The sequence below is a fragment of the Blastocystis hominis genome (genome assembly GCF_000151665.1).
Source record: "Blastocystis hominis, Singapore isolate B (sub-type 7) whole genome shotgun sequence assembly, scaffold_14".
NCBI classification, from domain to species: domain Eukaryota; class Bigyra; order Opalinata; family Blastocystidae; genus Blastocystis; species Blastocystis hominis.
Window position 1 is genome coordinate 15,666 of NW_013171821.1, and position 19,463 is coordinate 35,128.

The 19,463-nt window shown below is 46.4% G+C and overlaps 9 protein-coding genes; 5 read left to right on the forward strand and 4 right to left on the reverse strand.

The window, feature by feature from the left end:
* Positions 1-1,939: 1,939 nt before the first annotated feature.
* GSBLH_T00001770001 (uncharacterized protein) lies at positions 1,940-2,732 on the reverse strand. XM_013040228.1 has 3 exons: positions 2,487-2,732; positions 2,121-2,454; positions 1,940-2,091 (listed from the first exon to the last, which is right to left on the reverse strand). Exons 1-2 carry the CDS (start codon positions 2,634-2,636, stop codon positions 2,278-2,280), a joined length of 327 nt encoding a protein of 108 aa, XP_012895682.1. The 5' UTR covers positions 2,637-2,732; the 3' UTR covers positions 1,940-2,091; positions 2,121-2,277.
* A 375-nt stretch (positions 2,733-3,107) lies between these two features.
* Positions 3,108-5,859, reverse strand: GSBLH_T00001771001 (uncharacterized protein). XM_013040229.1 has 13 exons: positions 5,612-5,859; positions 5,529-5,578; positions 5,375-5,498; positions 5,203-5,343; positions 5,123-5,172; positions 5,073-5,093; positions 4,787-5,042; positions 4,658-4,756; positions 4,024-4,626; positions 3,843-3,990; positions 3,620-3,812; positions 3,453-3,588; positions 3,108-3,423 (listed from the first exon to the last, which is right to left on the reverse strand). The coding sequence occupies exons 1-13, from the start codon at positions 5,768-5,770 to the stop codon at positions 3,139-3,141; spliced, it is 2,265 nt and encodes a 754-aa protein (XP_012895683.1). The 5' UTR covers positions 5,771-5,859; the 3' UTR covers positions 3,108-3,138.
* A 1,058-nt stretch (positions 5,860-6,917) lies between these two features.
* GSBLH_T00007037001 (uncharacterized protein) lies at positions 6,918-7,494 on the forward strand (the record flags this gene model as incomplete). Its single annotated transcript, XM_013040230.1, is given in 2 exon segments — positions 6,918-7,457; positions 7,462-7,494. Coding segments are annotated over 2 exon segments (573 nt in total).
* A 19-nt stretch (positions 7,495-7,513) lies between these two features.
* On the reverse strand, positions 7,514-8,923 carry GSBLH_T00001773001 (uncharacterized protein; the record flags this gene model as incomplete). Its single annotated transcript, XM_013040231.1, has 7 exons — positions 7,514-7,927; positions 7,957-8,052; positions 8,083-8,151; positions 8,183-8,289; positions 8,323-8,435; positions 8,465-8,556; positions 8,588-8,923. The coding sequence occupies 7 exons, from the start codon at positions 8,921-8,923 to the stop codon at positions 7,514-7,516; spliced, it is 1,227 nt and encodes a 408-aa protein (XP_012895685.1).
* A 217-nt stretch (positions 8,924-9,140) lies between these two features.
* GSBLH_T00001774001 (uncharacterized protein) lies at positions 9,141-9,977 on the reverse strand (the record flags this gene model as incomplete). The annotated part of the gene is made up of 2 exons (XM_013040232.1): positions 9,141-9,428; positions 9,462-9,977. The coding sequence occupies 2 exons, from the start codon at positions 9,975-9,977 to the stop codon at positions 9,141-9,143; spliced, it is 804 nt and encodes a 267-aa protein (XP_012895686.1).
* A 1,428-nt stretch (positions 9,978-11,405) lies between these two features.
* On the forward strand, positions 11,406-12,445 carry GSBLH_T00001775001 (uncharacterized protein; the record flags this gene model as incomplete). Its single annotated transcript, XM_013040233.1, has 3 exons — positions 11,406-11,465; positions 11,494-12,003; positions 12,038-12,445. 3 exons carry the CDS (start codon positions 11,406-11,408, stop codon positions 12,443-12,445), a joined length of 978 nt encoding a protein of 325 aa, XP_012895687.1.
* A 1,403-nt stretch (positions 12,446-13,848) lies between these two features.
* On the forward strand, positions 13,849-16,029 carry GSBLH_T00006328001 (uncharacterized protein; the record flags this gene model as incomplete). The annotated part of the gene is made up of 7 exons (XM_013040234.1): positions 13,849-14,060; positions 14,109-14,148; positions 14,177-14,467; positions 14,508-14,726; positions 14,756-14,939; positions 14,970-15,485; positions 15,518-16,029. The coding sequence occupies 7 exons, from the start codon at positions 13,849-13,851 to the stop codon at positions 16,027-16,029; spliced, it is 1,974 nt and encodes a 657-aa protein (XP_012895688.1).
* A 971-nt stretch (positions 16,030-17,000) lies between these two features.
* Positions 17,001-17,877, forward strand: GSBLH_T00001776001 (uncharacterized protein). XM_013040235.1 has 3 exons: positions 17,001-17,094; positions 17,130-17,287; positions 17,324-17,877. Exons 1-3 carry the CDS (start codon positions 17,023-17,025, stop codon positions 17,811-17,813), a joined length of 720 nt encoding a protein of 239 aa, XP_012895689.1. The 5' UTR covers positions 17,001-17,022; the 3' UTR covers positions 17,814-17,877.
* A 95-nt stretch (positions 17,878-17,972) lies between these two features.
* Positions 17,973-19,456, forward strand: GSBLH_T00001777001 (uncharacterized protein; the record flags this gene model as incomplete). XM_013040236.1 has 3 exons in its annotated part: positions 17,973-17,995; positions 18,034-18,135; positions 18,167-19,456. Exons 2-3 carry the CDS (start codon positions 18,079-18,081, stop codon positions 19,454-19,456), a joined length of 1,347 nt encoding a protein of 448 aa, XP_012895690.1. The 5' UTR covers positions 17,973-17,995; positions 18,034-18,078.
* Between the last annotated feature and the right edge of the window lie 7 nt (positions 19,457-19,463).

Here is a 19,463-nt window from a genome sequence, read left to right on the forward strand (position 1 = left end):
CCCAGATGCAAAGTATCTGACAATAGAGAAATGCAGTACGTGTTATTTTACCATATTATTTAGATACTGTAAATGAATTATCACTTGCTGTTGTACTGGCAAACAGATTGAATCGATCTCTCATTATTCCTCCTTTTAAATGTGCAAAAACCAGAAAGTTTTGTACACTGTGCCAATTCATTCCAACGCATTGTGGGCATCATATTCTCAAGAATGCACGTTTACCTTATAAGGAATCAGTAGGATTTATTATTGCATATTTTTCATAGGTTTTCTTCACAAATGAGCTGGTTCCCCAACACGTAAAAATGGCAGATCAAACTGAAAATGTTGTATCTTTCTTACCGAATTGTACAAATAACGAACTACTACATAGTGACTTTCCTCCTAGAGCTAACAATACTAATCATATTGAATGCCAAAAATGTTCCATGAAAGTGATTGATTGTGCCTATAACTATTTTCGCAATAAGAAGACTTCTGTTGCCAAGTTACATTCATTTATATAATTTGCTTTTGATTTCTCCTGTTTCTTTTATGATTTATATAAAATTCTGGGCAGCGAAAGTGTAAATAAGATGAAGCTACTTTTCATTGAAATCTACACTTCGTATCTCTATACGATCGTATCATCGTTGCGATTCTAAGTTTATAACATAATTTTCCATTTATCATCTTTATTCGGTCAGTTCATTACTTTTATTGTTTCTCCAACACCAATATCTTTGTAAATGACGATAATCATTATCATACTTATTCATCAAATCCCTGGTTATTTTAGCATGTAATTGAGTTTCCCTAATCTCGATAACTAGTTGCTTGTACAATGTATAGGATACTGAAAAGTATGGTTTTATTGTAACCATCAGATCTCGTATTCTAAAGAAAAATATCTCAGTAATCATGCCATGAAGTGTACTATTAACATACACAAATACTCCAATTACTTAAGAATGTGTAAATATGAGCGGTCTAATGTTTTCAGTTCTTTTCCCCTATTGTCTTCATTTGATGCAGAACAACATAATAGTAGCTTGATATTTGTTACATTTAGTTAGTAATTCCACTCAACTGTTCAGCAGTTTATAGCCTTTGAATCTGTGTATTTCTCAAGCAATGCTAATTCTGATATCCTGCAGTCATACGACACTGGCTTCTCCTAATAAGTACTAGTTATTACTAGTTATTATATCCTATATTTATATTTGTGAATTTGTATCAAGAATACTTGTGGATGTATACATTCCTATATGCCAATATAGCATAGTAATTCAATCTTTAGTTTTCTTTTTAACTGTAATATAAGTCTCATTTATTCTCATACAACAGGATAATCAAGTAATGGTCCCAATTCCTTCATTCTATTATTCGTTTTTTCAAGTATTGTTAAATAGTACACTTTCTTTATTGTATTTTTCGCTTGTTGAATGTTCTTATTGGTTCTCCCTCTTAATCACAAACAAAGAATCAGTGTTTTTTCTCAACTCATAATTGATCCTATTATTGTTTCGCATTCGTTCATACCGATTCTCGCTCTCTTTTTGATCTAATACTTACAGGATATCCCATTGTACTATATAGTTATTCATTCATCACAACAAGTCCAATAACAACCCACAAACCACAGTTTCTTATGATTCTATTTTCCTTTCCTATTCAATTCTCTTTCCGTACTTACTCGTAAATCACTGGGCACTATAGAAAACCATGTTACACTACTCACAAATATAATATCTCCTCTTCCTTCACATCACTGTTCTCCTGTTTGCCCCTCACTCTCCTAATGCTTTATTTCCAATCCTGTATTATTTCTTCTATTCATTCATTACACGCCACCTATTCCGTTCTTTTCTTCTCTTCTCTTCACATCTCATTCTAATTCCTTGTCTCTCCTTTCTACCCTCCCCCCATCTAACACATTTCTTGTCAACAAACACACTAGTCAATGTTCACCGTCTGAGTCAAATCCGGTCTGCATATTCTCCAAGCGCACAGCAATCGTTCCGGAAGCAATTCCGCCTCCTTACACTCGATCACCAGTCCGAGATCAATCACGATCTTCTTTGCCTGTTTCAGCGTCATCTCCACAGACTACATCGCACCTCCTCCCAGTCACCTACGTTCGCAATGAACTTATCTGCCGTCACATCAATCATCTGCTCGCAGTAGCCTTCTCCGCGGAACGTTTTCTGTGGCAATTTGTGACCGATAATCGTGGGAACATTTCCCACCAATTTCTTTACAAACCAAGGTCCTTGGCGTTAAGACACCGCACTCCTATTTGTAGGATATCTCAGGACAACGCGCTATCATCTTCAGGCGGTCGTTTCGGAACGTGTCGTCCGATTCCAAGTACCGCTTCCACAGCTGGTTCACATGAGGTGAAACGGACTCAAGATCCTCGGGGACTTCGAAGTAGCTCAGCATACTCACGTATTTTCCCTTGTACTTTACCTATCCTTTCACAACCAGGAAGAAAAAACTACCATAATGTTGTACACATAAATGAAGCCCTTGTAGCCCTCGCGTCTTAGCTTCTGAACAAGAGACTTGCTGTTCTGGCTAAAATGCTCAAGACGGTTGGCAGAATTGATCAACTCACAGCAAAGACATCTAAATACGCAGCGCTCCGACATGATCTTTTTTCGATCGTTCAAGTAGTTCGGGCCGCGAATCTTAAAGTTCTCTCCAGTCAGTCCAATCCAACAATCTTGTCCCTTGACCGGATCGTCGGCCTTTGTCTTATTCAATGAGTATCAAATACCAGCTTCCAATGAGTAGGGTACTTTTCAAGGTCAAAGAAAGCGGGTGAATAGACACCTCCTTCTGCATCAACCGGAGTCAATTCTTCTTGCTGCTCTCCGGAGGCTGCATCGATCGCTGCCTTTTCATCAAGAATCGCCTTCTCTTCTACAAAATCACCCCAGTCCAGTGAGATCCACCTGCTGTAAGCTCCATAACGGGTAATCTGTTTTTCTAGGCATGATTCTAGATTGACAAATCTACCTTTTTCTTTTTTAGAGAATCAAAATGTCGGTCGAATCATCATGATAATCAAGATTTCTCCGATCACTATACAGTTTACTCAGGATTATAACAAAAAATCGCAAAGAATGAACGCAATTACCCAACCCTTCCTTAGTCTTCGTCGGAAGCCTCGGATCCAGAGTCCTCCGCAACAACCTCTCCAGCGAGTTGTTGAGCTGTCGACTTCAGCAGGTAGATTAGCAACTCTGTGACCATCTCCTGCGCTACGCGGTACTCCTTGCTCAGCTGCTGCTTCTTCGAGGCATTCACGATGAACACTTGCGAGAAAATCATTCCCAGGAACTCCGCGGTCAGATCATTTGATTCCGCATGTTTGAGCAACTCGCGCAAAAACATAATCATATACACAAACACATTCTTTCGGACCGGAGACATCTTTCCTCACGTTCCTCCCTCACTCCTACCATATTCATAAACGCATCGACGAACGCGCTGTTGATTTTCTCGCCCTTTTCAATGCGCGACGTGCACTTCTCTGGAATCAGCGGCGACTGCAGCGCGCGGAACCAGTCCAGCAGGCAGTCCGCCATCGAGTGAACGCTACCAGTCACTCTCTCGCCCGATCATAAACTCGATGCCCTCGAACGGTCGGCCCTCGTCCAGCATGTCGCGAATGAGCGCGTCCTCGCCTTCGATTCCCTTGTCCGTCCACAGACCCGCGCTGTCGCAGCCATATTGCATCATGTAGTCCACCATGCGCCACAACTCCTTCGGGATCGCCATCGCCACGGGACTGTTGCTGCTGATCTCGGAGGACTCGCGCGCTAATCGTCACGTTCTCGCTGCACACCGACCTGGAGCCTTCATTCGAATCAGGTTTTCGAGAGACTGTCCAAAGCAGGACATCACGTAATCGCCGAACATCGTGATGTAGTAGTCGCGATCGTGCTCCACGCGAAGCACCAGCACGTCATGCAGCACGTCGTGGCCTCCATTCAGCTCCTAGCCATCACTCATCGGCTCGCACTCGCCTACATGCGCTGCTTCGGGGTCGATCAGCGCCTCCATTTCGATGTCCAGCTTCTCGTTCGGCTTCACCACGCCGTACGCCTTTGACACGTTGAAGAGACGCTTGCAGATGTGCGAGTCTTCCGCCTTGGGAAGGAAGTGGAAGTACGCGTTGCCCTCTCCCTCGTTCGAAATCGTCAGCGTGCGACGCTCCGGAGTTCGGTACTTCAGCTTGCCGAAATCGATCTCGTCCCCGCTCAGCTCCACGTGGACCTTCGCAGCGCTGTTCTCGCTCTTCTTCAGCTCCCGCTCGATCCGCAGCTGGATCTTCTTCCGCTTCGCGGGGTCGTACTCCTTCACACGGACGTTCATCTCGCAGAAAATCGGCTTGTGGTCCGATCCGCTCAGCTTCATAATGTGGTCGTAGGTCAGCACTTCGATGTCGTCCATCGACGCTCCATCGCCCGTTTTGTACAGAATACGATCGCACCACGCCGGCGCGCGGCACTTCTTTCCCTCCTTCTTGTCGTACTGCGTCGTGTACTTCTTGTACTTGTAGGTCGGAGGGAACTTCACTTCCGGCTCCGTGAACTCCTCGAACGCCAGGCCTGCGCGCTGCGACACTTTCAGCTGCGCTTCATTCCGCCCAATCACCACACACCTGGTCCTTCTTCAGCAGATAGTCCAAGTCGTCGCGAGCATAATCAAACACGCGCAGCGTGGGCACATCCGAAGTGATTCGGTAGTTCAAGTCGCCGATCTGCGATCAATTCAACCACTCGCTGCCTACCCAGAAAATCAGCTGGTGGTCCAGGATTCCGAAGGTCTCGTCCTCCGTTTTGAACCGAATGTTATCGCAGATCCTACCGTTCACCCACCGCCTCGCTCGCACTTGTGGAAATCCGCGTTTCGACCCGCCACGTTCTCGCGATGGGCCGCCAGATGCGAGCAAACGAAGCAAACCGTGCTGTCCATAAGCTTCATGCGGATCGCAGCGCCTCCCTTGTTTCCCATCATGCCCAATAGACCCGTCGCAGCCGTCGTCGCTACAGCTCAAAGCCGACCAGCGCGCTCACTCATCACGTCCGTCACGCGATCTCGAAGCGATTTGCGGATGAACACGCACAGGAAAACACCGACAAGGATTTGATGCTCGATCAACACGTAGCTCGTCTCCTACCGTTTACGAATCATTCGAACTCGCACATCGTTCTTGGCGCCGCGATTTAAAGCATTCGACACCATCTCTAACCAAACACCGGCTCGCTTCTGGCTTTGCGCCTCGAGCACCACGGTCGTTGCTGTCAGATCCACCATCTCCTCGAGACCCACAACGTAGATATCGGCCTACAGGAGAAAAGCTATAAAAAGATCCTACAGTGGGCTTTCCAGTCACAGAGCCCGTCAGCCAGATATTAATGTTCTCGTCAATCTTTTTGCCGTTCACATTCCAGGTTCCTAACCAAAACTTTAGATCGCGAAGGGTTGTATATTCGGGCTCGCTTCATGTGAATATTCCGACCTTTCCATACCAATTGCGCATCTCCTCATCAATATGCAGCTTGTAGATTTGTTTCACAATCTAAGCAAGGAACTCGGGCGCCAATCTGCCTACCTTTTCGCCCCATTTACTGCTGTTTTGCTCTTCCAAGTCAGTAGTGAGCCATTCTTTAGGAAGTTCGAGAGCCTTTTCTGGAGGAGGCTGAATGCTATAGAAAGGGTTAATCGTCCAATTCCAGAAAAGGAAAAACGACTTACTCTTGAAGATCAGCATCACTTTCCACATCCTCGATTTTCTCGTCTTTGGCGGACTCTACGAGTCCCTTCTTCGAAAACATACGCTTCATTTTTCTCGGTGCCTCGGATAATCAGATTTGATCCAAAATGATAAAAATCCAAAAAAGCAGGGTTCGATCATGATTACGATTTCCTTAATATACAAGCAGCAAATCGATTCTACATCGCTATTTCTATAAAAAAAAAAACGATTGGAATTGCTGGAAGAGAGTTATTGAGGTCGTTGTAGGGACCGTTACCTACCAATGGGAAAAAGGTACAACACGCTTGGATAGGCTTAGGGATATGAATCTGGCTCTAGAATGTACGTTAAAATGGATGGAAGAGTCGGGAAAATGGAAAAGTAGGGAACCTACGTTGATTGTTTTCTGTGCAATCTCTATTTCCTCGAATTACTTACAAATATGTATAGATTCTCTATCCAGGAGTGTAGTTTCAGCAATGTTGACACATTTTCAAACCAAGCTCTTCTTCACCCCATATCTAGATATTTCATCCCACCTTACTCATATCCAAACCACTCGTCTTCACTCTTTTCATAAATCTCTTTCACAACTTCACATTATTGCTTCATTTTTATAAATGGACCCAGAAAAGTGGAGTAGATTTGATGAGAATGCTAGCAAGGAACAAGTCATGGAGCTTCTTGCAGCTGTTGTTTCTAACTGTGACGAAGGTCTCAATGGCATGGAGATAGATGGTTGAAGTGATTCGTATGGGATAGGAGTACATATTGAAGGAAGAAAGCAAAATCGGCATTCTGTTTTCCAAAGCGATCGATTTACTTTTGAAGAAGCAAATCAAGGAAGAAGATCTTGAAGTTTATATCTCATTCTTCAAATATGCCTTTCTTGTTTGATTTCTGCATTGTGGTGATATTTAGTCTATGGAGAAGGATGGAATCCGTCGAAATGTCCTTCCATTGTGCTCTATTGAGATTTGGGAGAACGTTCATCAGCGACGTCGCTCTTTGGAGTTGAGTAAAAATCCGCGTCTCCACATGACGTGGGAAGTGTTAAGGACAAAGCGCACATTTCAAAAATACTTAAAGCAAGCAAGAGCAGACCAAGCTCAGCCAAATGATCAAGCTGAGCAAGTGGAGAAATTCCTCTCTATGTACAAGAATGGAGTTTAAGCGAGCGAACGCGTGCTTGCGATATGATTATCAGATGATTAATGTGGATGGAGAAGAAAAAGAAGTGGTCAATCATGGAATTCAGAACGAAAAGGAAGCAGGATTTGTTCTGGTCATGTACCAATATCTCCGTTTGTGTGGATATCCCGCAGAGAAGATCACATTACTGACTCCCTACAATGGTCAGAAGGAACTGCTTCGAAGTTATCTCCGCGAGTATTGCAGAAAGAATCCGCTCTTTGGAATGCCAAGCAAAATCTCCACGATCGATAAATACCAAGGGCAGCAGAACGATATCGTGCTTCTGTCTCTGGTTCGAACGCGTTCTGTCGGATATCTGCGCGATGTGCGCCGTCTCTTAGTGGCCGTTTCAAGAGCGAGACTGGGACTGTATGTGTTCGGAAAGGCTTCGTTGTTCCGCGAGTGTTTGGAGCTGCAGGAGATCATGCGTCCTCTCCTCCAAAGACCGCTGATGCTTCAGCTCGTGGAGAATGAGTACTATCCTTGTGAGAGAGGCGTGGACGATGAGGTAGCGAGTTTCGAAGTTCAGAGTGGCGAGCATTTGAGTCAGATTGCGGCGCAGTATTACGAGATTCGTAGACAGCAGTGGGAAGCGATGCAGAAGGAAATGGAAGTGGAGGAAGCGAATGAAGAGAATGGAAAAGAAGAGGATGGCGAAGAAGATACGAAAATGGAGGAAGAAGAATAAGAAGAATTAGAATGGTATGATTGTGTTTGTAACAAAAAGGAGACTTGGAACGAGGATTTTGGTACGTAAAATCTGGAAAATTGGGCAAATTCGATGTATTCATTGTCTATTTCACACCTCAATAACACAACTACAACACTTGGTTCTTCATCGATGTCAGCTATGGTATACTTGTGATTGAAATACGTCGTGTCTGTTTCTCCATGGACACAAGGCTTCCAGGGAGACGGAACTTCCTTTCGTTCTAAAGCTTCCCAATCGATTCCCGCAAAGAACGGGTGCTTTTTCACCTACATGACGATTTCTCATCCTCTCCTACTTCTTCTGCATCGCTTGGTCCTCCTCCCAGTCGCGTTTGAGGGTGTCGATCGAGAAGGCATGTGATGATGTTGCATGCTTGAATGCTAAAGAAGGGCTATTCGTTAGCTCCAGCCCCAAAACAAACAGTAAATCGCAACTTCCCATTGATAATCTTCGTAAACATCGACTTTCGGTTTTTATCATAAAACGGTGGCTACACACTCACACCCAACTCAATCTTCTACATAACCAGCAATCATCTCATACAGCAGCGTTCCCACACTCCACCAATCAACCGATTGACCATAGGGACTTCCCGACAACACTTCAGGAGCCACATATTCCGGAGTTCCTAGTCAGTAACTCGATACTCCCAGGTTCGTACCACAAATCGTTTGGTACTGCAATCGATTCTCTGTAGTGCGTTTTGATAATCCAAAGTCGGTAATCACAACATGTCCTTCTCGATCCAATAGCAAATTCTCAGGCTTCATATCTCTACGATCGATTCTTTGTTCCACTCAAACCTGTAAATGATATTATGCTTGTGCAGATAGCCAATTCCCAACACGACTTCCGCACAGTAGAAACGCGCTCGATCCTCTGTAAATCGTCGGCACTGCAATTCAAGAATCCCTAGTCATTTGTACCTGTTGAAGATGGTTGAATAGAGGCCCTCCAGAGAGAAAAGGCATTCCCAGATAGAGCTTATCGTCTGTTTGAAAGGCAAACTCCAACTTACACAAAAACGGATAGTCCATTTCCTCCAAAATCTTTCGTTCACTCTTTGTATGCTCCACTTGATTCTTCGCAACCACATGCGATTTCAGCAAGATCTTCAGAGCATACACGCGTTTGTCGCGTTTCCCACGAACCAGCAACACTTTGCCGAACGATCCTCGGCCAATCACTCGCAACAATTGGAAATCATCTACTGTAAGAGAGGAGGGAGAAACAGGCGATAAATTATCAGAAGGTCCTTTCATTTATGGGAAAGCAAATACGAATACCCTCCTTTTGATACTCGAAATAACAACTAGAACACACACGATAGGGAGTTTCGCGATCATTGAAAATCATTTTGTACTTGGAACACACAGAACACACAACGCGACCACACGACCGGCAATGATGCTTTCGAACCAAAAACGAAAACGGAATCAAGCAAATCTGACACTCTTCCACCTAGCCATCATTTTCTCATCATTTCGAAACCATATTATCTGCAATCCAGTTCGTAGATAACGGCAGATTCGTCACTAACACTTCATTCGTTGTTTTCATATCATCGGATCCAGAAGGTTGGCGAATCGGACTATCTTTCGAATGCAATACTGTTTCCCAGTATTGCTCGGTCGTGTGTGTCGGATCACTGCAAGCGTAATGGAAAAAGTCAAAGATCTGATCCATTGCGATCGAGTTTAATAGGCCAGGACTACAATTAGAAGGAGCTGCACTAACACAAATGCAGCCCAATTGCTCTTCTTGCTCCTAGTCGTCATCCGCATTCCCCCGAAATCCTACATAGTCTCTTTCTCCTATCGGCAAATCCGAAGTAATCCAGTTGAGCGTGTGGTTTTCCAAGAAATCTCGAGTGGCTTTCGAGTCCACTCGACTTAATCCAAAACTGAGATCCGAAGATAGAGTGTGTTGTGATTCAGTAAAAGCGATTGCACGAAGTTTATTCAGAACAACGCTTTCGCGCGCCTGAATGAGAGCTTTTGCATGATTTCCTCCCTCTCCGTAAGCAATGATCAAAACATCTTTTGCAGTGGTGAACGAAATGATACGATCCCACACATACAACACATGCTTTTCTGGAGTATCATTGTATGGAATGGGTTTTCGTTCTGAAGTCTCTTCGTCAAAGTAGCTATTCACATTTGGATTCAATACAATAATTCCCATGTCTTCTTGCATAGCTCTGTGAAAGAAAGGAAGCATTGTGCCTTTCATCAAACCCTCGTTTATACACAGACTACGACTCCAGATTCCTGGGTAGGTTCCTGAGGAAGGAATCACAATCACCAACGTCTTCATCACCAAACATCCTAGAACACAATCATTATTTGCTCTAATGAAATACCTTTTGATCCGAAAATACTCCCCCGAGAGCAATTCTTGCAATCCATACTTAGTGGAATTCGAATTTCTTCAAAACTATAATCTCGAACCATTTTCATTTGGATCTAATCATGGTCTATTGACAATAATGTATTTACATATTGAGTAATCGACGTTACCGTTAGAAGTGGATCTGTAGTAAGATTTTCCATTGTAATTATAGAGTTATCTTTTGTGGACCGGAGTCTTCCTTCCTCGTCAAAATAAATACCCAATTCTTTCAAGGTACGTACTAGATATCAAGATATCATCTTTGACTACTTGGATTTGAGCTCCATGTGCTATTCATAGTAAAATACAGTGCTTGTTTTAATACAAGTTCAAAAGATAGAGTGTTTGCAGTATTCAGAAAATAGTGCGATTTTTGGTATTTCCACTTTTGAATGTGGGCGTTTCATTTTCATGAGATTGGATTTGAAGCATTTAGCCTATTTTGATTGTTAGCAGCATTTGCTTTTAGATCTAAGAGGTTTTTTCGGGACTCGTTTTTTATATTTGGCATTTGCAGTTTATTTCGAAATGACCTCAGTCTATATGCTTCCTTCTACAGCGATTTGTGAGAAGGAGGGGTGCATGTACCTTCATCAAGAGGACAAAAAGACCTTAAAGAAGTTTTTTTGTGTGGGGGTTGGTCCATTTGAATCCCTTTGTAGTCTGTGCACGGTAATAATTTCAAGTATGAAAATACTCTACGTGATGGATCTTTTTCCCAGTCAATTTGTATATTAGTACGTTTCTTTCTCCATTTTCATCGTAGGGAGCGGTTGTCCAATTAACGGAAAAGCGGCTATTGGAAAAATCAGGAATAGAAATTATTGTCGTGGTACTGGGTTTGTGTTCGTTCTGATTTTAGCCCGGAATAAGTGATAAAACCTATTTGCCCTCGTCCGAAATACGAAACCATGAAAATAAACAAATTTACCATTTCTACGTTGATTCGCAAGATGAGGCGAATTCCTGGATCAGTATTTTGATGCGATGCACCCTTCCCTTCTGCTTTCTAAGTTTATTTTCTTTTGCACCTCCACATCTAGATTCTTTTGTATTCGACGCAAGTCCGGAGCATATCCGCACTGCAAGTCTGTTTCCCAAGATCAAAGGTAGTTTTAAGCTTCATTGACTCTCTAGACATGCCCGTTCCTTACCGTCGTGCTTTGATTTGGAACAAAATCCGACTCATGGGTTTGCACTTTGACTTTTCAAAAGAATCTGAATCATCCTATCGCGATGTGAAGCGAACCACGCTGGTTGAGCTTCTCGACATTGTGGATTCAGCTCCGTAATGGACAAGAATGAAGCGTGAGAGATAGAGAGCTTCTGAACAACGCGTGTATTTTCCAGGAAATGATCCAAGGCATTGAGTTGGCGCTGGTTCGACCTCTGAATTCGGACTATAAGGTAGTTGTTATGATCTGATTTGGCTCACTCAAAGCCCTCGTTTTCAGACGAAGACGAAGAAATCGACTATTCCGATCCGGAATGGACGCATCTTTCCCTCGTCTACGAGATCTTAATCCATCTCGTTCTCTCCGTGAAGATCGACAACACGATTCGAAAGCACTACATCACGAACTCGTTTATCACGCGACTCATTTCGCTCTTCGATTCGCCCGACCCCCAAGAGCGCGAATATCTCAAAATGGCCACACACCGAATCTACGGAAAGCTCACAAACCGTCGCGCCACCATCCGCGGTGCGATCAACAACACCTTCTACACGTTCCTCTACGAGACGAAGCGCCACAACGGGATTTCCGTCCTCTTAGAGATCCTCGCGTCGATCATCAACGGCTTTACGCTTCCCATTCGCCCCGAACATCGCCAATCGCTCGAGAAATCGCTCATTCCGCTCCACAAAATGCGCCAGTACGACGAGTACAGCGCGCCTCTCTCTTACTGCATGACGCTCTACGCACAGAAAGACCCGTCGCTCAGCACGCCGGTTTTTTTCTCCTTTCCTCTTCGCTGATTGGTAGATCGTAAAAGGGCTGCTTCGCTATTGGCCGACCGGATCCAGCTCCAAAGAAGTGCTGTTTCTCAACGAACTGGAGGATTTGATGAGCCAACTCAACCCTGCGGACTTGGTTCCGTATCGGGAAGCGTTGTTTAAGCGGTTTGCGAAGTGTTTGGATTCGTGTCATGTGCAAGTCACGGAGCGAATTCTCTTTCTTTGGAGCGGAAATGTTTTCTCCAATGCGGTGATTCGGGACAAGGAGAACGTGCAAGTGCTGCTGAAGGCGGTGTATCCGTCGCTTCGGAGGTGTGAAATGAACGCGACGAATGAATCAGTGAAGCAAATCGTGATGCATGTGATTGGTATTTTTATGGATGCGGATATGGAGTTGACACAGCAACTAGCAGATCAGTTTGATAACGCCAAGTAATTTAATTCTTTGCCTGTTTGTTTGTTGTGTATTACAACTTTTTTTGGAATGACTCAGCCGGAATCGAGTCGCTTTGTTTTCTCAATGAGGGGTCCGAATGGAGACCTGAATCAATTCATCTCGGTCTTCTTTTCACGTATTGTTCCCCACCCCTCTCGACTCTAGAAAGAAATAACGATCGGTTTAGGTTCTCTCTTCCACGTCATCGTCTCCCAGTTGCCCATCTTCTACTCTCTCGACGACCTCGCTGACCAGCTCCTCTACTGCTCCCTCAACGGCTGGTTCGTTCTCTCCTGGCGCATGATGCTGAATCCCGCGGTAATCAAGGAACACAAGGGCGTGTCGATGCTGGATTCGAAGTGGATCGGGTTGGTTTTGCTGGGAGTGATCGCGATTGTGGGGTATTTCATGTTCCGACAGTTCGCCGAGTGCAAAGAGCTGCAAGAGAAGTAGGGAGAACGCTGGGATAGCGAGTAGATTGATGATTTATGAGCTGTTTGAGGAGGATTTGAGGGAGTGTCTGGACAAGCGAAGCAATGTGAGGATGAAAACAGAGAGTGAGGGATAGATCGGATATCTGCTGATTGGATGCGTGGCTTTGTGGATGTTCGTTTCGTCGATGCAGAAGAAGCGGAGAACGAAAAGAGTCCGGATGGAGAGAGAGTTTCTGAAGGAATCGATTGTGGGATCAAAGAAACAAAACTAAACTAATCGGATTTTTTGGGATTCGAAATCGACGCTGTTTGTTTGACACCTTGCGAAAACGATGGCTTTCCTGTGTAGATATACACAATGAACACGGTTAGAACGATCAGAGTCACGATCAATTCGATTTCTTGCAGAGAAGTCGGCGTCATTCCGAAAGAAACTGGCTCCACAACAAAAGTGGCGAAACGTTCCCGACTGGATTCGGGAACTTGCTCTATGGAATAGGGTTTGGGGATGATATGAAGGATTGGAACATATTTTTTCTATCACTTACTTACAGACATGGGGAAAAGTACTTCAGGCTTTGACTTGTCTGCATCTTCTCCCATCAGATACAGATCTCCATATTTGTCTGTCCTAAACGAGAAAATTCGTGTATCTAGCATCCGTCGATTGTGTATCGAAGGGTGAAAAGTAGGTAAGTCATCACTATCCTCTTCCAGGAAAAGATCATACTGCACCGGAATTACTCCCGGATAGGACATTACAATTTTGTAGTTGGTACTTGGTTCCAAGTCTTCCAAGTAAATCCTAGTTATTATGGGATCCATATACGAAAACAAATATTCCTCATCGATGAACAAGTCAAGCGTCACCAATTCCATCGGTTTGACAAACACTACATTCCATCGACTTGGTTTCAAATACTTCGTTGCGAGGATGCACCTATTACAGTCTGTGCTACAGCAATCGGGATGGTGTATGCCAGAATCCACCAAATAACATTCATTTTAACTCAGTATAACGACAAAATCAAAAAGAATTACAGGAACATGACAAGAATCATTGGAATTGATATAGGCGGCCAGACTCTGTATATCGGAGAATGGGTTGAGGGAGATCTAACACTTAATCCTGAAGGTTTTTCCAAGATTGTGCTAAACGACTATCAAAAGAAGTTTTCTGTGTAGAAAGAATATAAGGATTGTTATTCTAGTATGCGCTGCTCGTTTAGTGGGAACCAAGTAAACATCTGCGGCCATTGCTCCGCAAAGGTACGATTTATGTGCAATTGATCCCTAGTATTATAGCGATCCCAAGTCTGCTGTTTGCGGCTGTTTGGAGTATTTCCGTTCTCTCTCTGAAGAAGATATGCGCCTGGTGAAAGACTGGAATCCGTGCGATCTAGTGAATGAGAATGGCGAAATCTCATTTGCTATGAAGATAAACGGAAAGGAGCAAAAACTGTCATCTCTAGTGTTAGCGAATTTCTACTTTGAATACGCTCTTTACTGTATCATGCGCAAAGATTCAGACCTCTACGCACAGCGTCTGGAGATTCCAAAGCGGCAAAGCACCGAGGGAGGCGTGTGGGTAGCGAGCGTATTCCCTCGTTTTTTCTCTAATTCCCAAGGTTCCGGACACCTTCGGTCCAAATGAGATCGCAAAGCTGCGGACGCTGACTTCCTGGAGCAACTACAAGCAGTTTTTCTATCTCAAGTCTTGCCTTGCGATCGCTTTGGAGAACGGATTCTATGAATGCACGCATGATCCAGCCTTCCAACCCGCGCGACACATCATCGTTGACGCTGGAGCCACACACATGACTCTATTCGTAGTGTGCTATTCGAAGGTAGCGTCGGAATGGAGGATGAACCGCAGAACAAGATCTGTATTGAGTATGCTCGCGATGTTCCCGGCGTTTGCGGCAGGCTTTTCACCGAGAAAATGATGGAGTGCTTGGTGTCGAAGGAGACGATCGAGCGACTGAAGCGCGAAGAGCGCAAGAACTACCTCCACATTCTGGACGTGTGCGAGAAAAAGAAGTGCGATCTGAACGCCTCGGGTTGGTTTCTCCGCTTCGCATCACTTCTAGAAATCGGGGAAATCGACGTGGATCTCTCCGACTACATCGAATTCGACGGCGACCAGGACATGAGCTTCCTCCAAGTCAAGATCGACGCCTTCTCCTCTCGCTGCGCCCCGCTCGTCGCTCGTTTCCGCGCCGCCCTCCAAGAAATGTGCGAAGCCATCCGCGGTTTCCACGATTCCACGCCGCTGGTGAAGGTGCTTCCCTCTGGCGGCGCGATGCGAACGTGCTGTCTCCAGCAGGAACTGAAACGCGCGGTGCAGTCGCTGGGGTGGAACCAGGCGGATTTGATGCACACCCTCAACATGGACGAGCCGGTCGCGCTGGGAGCGGCGACGTTGGCGCATTTGCTGGAGCAGAAGAGCGTGAAGTTGGACAAATCGGTGCTGGGGACGCTGGTGTTCAGCGAGGATTCGGTGGATTGGGAATCGTTCTCGACGAAGGAGAGCGATGTGGAGATTTGCATGAGAGAAAACGCGATGGAGGTCGAAACGCATCTTTCTATTATGGATTCGAGAGATCGTAGGGCGAAAGGGAAGGGGATGAGAGTGTAGGAGCTGCGTTTGTGAAGACGGTCGATGCGATTCATGCGAAGGAGAAGATATTCTTCGAGATCGGCTCGCTGCTGAACGAGTTGACACGCATTTCCTTCGAATTCGAGGATAAGGAAGCGGCTGGAAGTCTGGCGTTCGAGCAAGGAAAGCCGTTTTTGGGCAAAACGCTGCGGGAACTCATCGGCGAAACGACGTGCTTCGGTCGAAAGATCAACTGGGAGCGGCTGCAGACGAGCAAAGGGAAGAACGGTCGATGGTATGCGCGCTGGGTGGAGGCGTTGCGAGTTTACCAGCAAGCGCTGGAAGAACAGGAAGCGAAGTTCGTGTCTGCGAAGGATGAGTTGAAGCAGATTCGCAATAGTCGAGCACGAAGAGAGGCCGTTACAGTGGAGAAACTGGAGGATTTGAAGAAGTGTTTTGAGAATGTGGAGAGCGAATACTTGAAGGCGCTTGATTTGGTGAAATGGGTGATCGAGTCTGTGAATTATCAGATCTTGAGGCGTTCTGGATAAGAGGGAGGGATTTGGTGTGCGTTTGCTTGGTGTTTGTTGGATATGTGTTCACCTGAATCCGGAAGCTGGGAAGAGTCCAACGAAAAGATCGTAGTATGCATTGATAAGATCGAACAGGCACAACACTGATTCCTTGATTCTATAGCACCAGCCTGAGCTGTATTTACCTCATACATCTAGCAACACATCCTTGAACTTACAGGGTATTCCAAAATTATTTCACTATTTCCCAAGAATCCTCTCTAACACACGTTATACACTTGCTTGTAACCATTATAAAACATGTCGCGCAGGTCGAAAAAGGCTCCAAAGCAGCCTGTTGTGTTGTCAGAGAAAGGTAAACAAAAAAGAAGGAAAGAATGAGGATTCTAGACGACCTTGGCCGAACCATCACCCTTTTCAGTTCTACACTATTTAATTATTATCTCCGTCTGGAAATGGTTAAAAGGCTCAATAGTTTAAAGGAAAAGCAGTTGTTGAAGTCTCAAAAGTCGCTATTGGATTCAAATTGAATGCATAGAATGAGAAAAACGATGAACAGCATCGCTCGGGACAGTGACGAGTTGCAGTTACACTATCTGGTTCGAAACCTCGTTTTTCCACATAATTTCTAGAATGTGATGGGTCTACACGACAGTGAGCGATCGACTCCCTCTGTCAAAAGCAGTGCCAGTCCCCTTCCACCAAGTCAGCCGAGCCAACCATGCAGTGTTCCTTGTTCAGAGCCATCAATTCTAACAGAAGAGTCAGAACGTCATTCTTCCCTCTAGTTCCTGTATATTTGTAGATTACCGTCACTATTTGTTTTACACCTCTATTCCACACTCCACACTCTTTGAAAGTGAATAGAAATGGCGAAATAGCATTCTTGACAACTCATGAAACTCCCATTTGTCCAGGTATTTGATGATAATAGTGAGAAAGGGAGATGACTGTACGCTTGAATTCACCTCTCCACTTGAACCAGAAATCTTTGATTATTAGTCCTTGGAAATGTCCTCTCAAAGAATTAGCAAGAAGCATCAGTGTGTGGCCGATGGAGTGTTCTACGCCGAGCTCGACGAGGTAGGAGGTGTTTTGGCTAGGAAGTGACGTTTCAGCTCCTGAACCGCGAGCTTTCTGAAGTTGGTTACTCCGGAGTGAGCATCCGCAAGTCTACCATGAAGACTGAGATCATTATTCGTGCTCCCAGACCTCAGGAGATTATTGGTGAGAACTCTCGCCGCATCAACGAGCTGACTGCTCTGGTCCAGAAGAGGTTTGCGTTTTGTGAGAAAGCAAGCTAATTCCCTAGATTCGGCTTCAACGAGAACAACGTTGTTCTGTACGCCGAGCGTGTGGCTGAGCGCAGCCTGTGCGCCCAGACTCAGGCGGAGGCCCTGAAGTACAGATTGCTCGCCGGTCTGCCTGTGCGCCGTGCCGCTTACGCTGTGATCCGCAGCGCTCTGGAGGCCGGAGCGAAGGGCTGCGAGGTCATCGTGTCGGGAAAGCTGCGCCAGCAGCGTGCGAACGCGATGAAGTTCAAGGAGGGCTACATGATCAAGACCGGTAACGCCTGCAAGGAGTTCGTGGACGAGGCGACTCGCCACGTGCTGGTGAAGCAGGGAATGCTGGGCGTGAAGGTGCGCATCATGAAGCCGACGGATCCGGAGGGTCGTCTGGGCCCGAAGAAGGCTCTGCCCGATATCATCGTGGTGCACGAGCCCAAGGAGCAGCCGCTGCCCGCCTGGAAGCCCAACCAGCCCAAGGAGGCCGCGCCCGCGGAGGAGGCGAAGGAGCTGTAAAGGGACGACGATGGGAGAAGCGACGGGCTGAGGCCTGATCGGTTTCAAGGTCGATAATCATCATGGTTTGTTTGTTGGAGAAAAGGAGAAATCGAAGAAATCGAAGAATTCGAAAAGAGCTGCTGATCGTTTGGGCGGAAATCCAATCTTTTTTTAGATCGAATTGTTTTTTTAGAATGCAGGTAGGGAGAGGAGGAACCAGCGAGGGCTTATGGTGTAGCCTGGAAGAGAACCTTTGGAAGTTGTGGATCCCGAACTTGCCGATATGATTGAGAGAGAGAAGAACCGCCAGTGGAAGTCGCTGGAAATGATTGCTTCGGAGGTGACTTTGAGTGCTGGCGGTTGATGTGTAGAACTTTACTTCGAGAGCGGTCATGGAGTGCTTGGGATCGTGTCTTACAAACAAATACTCGGAGGGATATCCGGGTCACCGTTATTACGGAGGCAACGAGTTCATCGATGAAATCGAGCAGCTCTGCCAGAAGCGTGCCTTGGCCGCTTATCATTTGGACCCTGAAAAGTGGGGTGTGAATGTCCAGCCCTATTCCGGTTCTCCCGCGAACTTGGCTGTGTACACGGGTCTGCTGAAGCCCCACAGCCGAATTATGGGCTTGGATCTTCCTTCGGGTGGTCATCTGACGCACGGTTACTACACCTTCAATCCCAAGACGGGAGTGCGCAAGGCCCTTTCTGGCTCCTCGATCTTCTTCGAGACGCTTCCCTACCACGTGGATAGCGAGACTGGTCTCATCGATTACGACGAGCTGGAGAAATCGGCGAACGTGTACAAGCCCGAGCTGATCATCGCGGGTTTCTCTGCCTACCCGCGCGATCTGGACTACGCGCGCTTCCGCAAGATCGCGGACAGCTGCGGCGCGATCCTGATGATGGACATGGCGCACATCAGCGGCCTGGTGGCGACGGGCGAAGTGGCGAATCCGTTCGAGTACTGCGACATCGTGACGACCACCACGCACAAGTCGCTGCGTGGTCCGCGCGCCGGTATGATCTTCTTCCGCAAGGACGAGCGCGACTTCGAGAAGAAGATCAACGACGCGGTGTTCCCTGGCCTGCAGGGCGGTCCGCACGACCACCAGATCGCGGCCATCGCCACGCAGCTGCGCGAGGTGGCCACGCCGGCGTTCAAGGAGTACTGCGTGCAGATCAAGAAGAACGCGAAGGCGCTGGCGCAGGCGCTGATGGCGAAGGGGTACAAGCTGTGCACGGACGGCACGGACAACCATCTGGTGCTGTGGGACGTGCGTCCGCTGGGCCTGACGGGCTCGAAGATCGAGAAGGTGTGCGACCTGGTGAACATCTCGCTGAACAAGAACACCGTGCACGGAGATCGCTCGGCGCAGTCGCCCGGCGGCGTGCGCATCGGAACCCCCGCGCTGACGACGCGAGGACTGAAGGAGGCGGACTTCGAGAAGGTCGCGGAGTTCCTGGACCGCGTGGTGAAGATCTGCCTGGACGTGCAGAAGAGCTCGGGAAAGATGCTCAAGGACTTCGTGGCCGCGCTGCCCAACAACAAGGACATCCCGGTGCTGGCGCATGAGGTCGCGGAGTTCGCCACCTCGTTCCCGATGCCCGGATTCGACACGGAGACGATGAAGGTGAAGGATTTGTGGAGTGTTTGTTGAACAAACA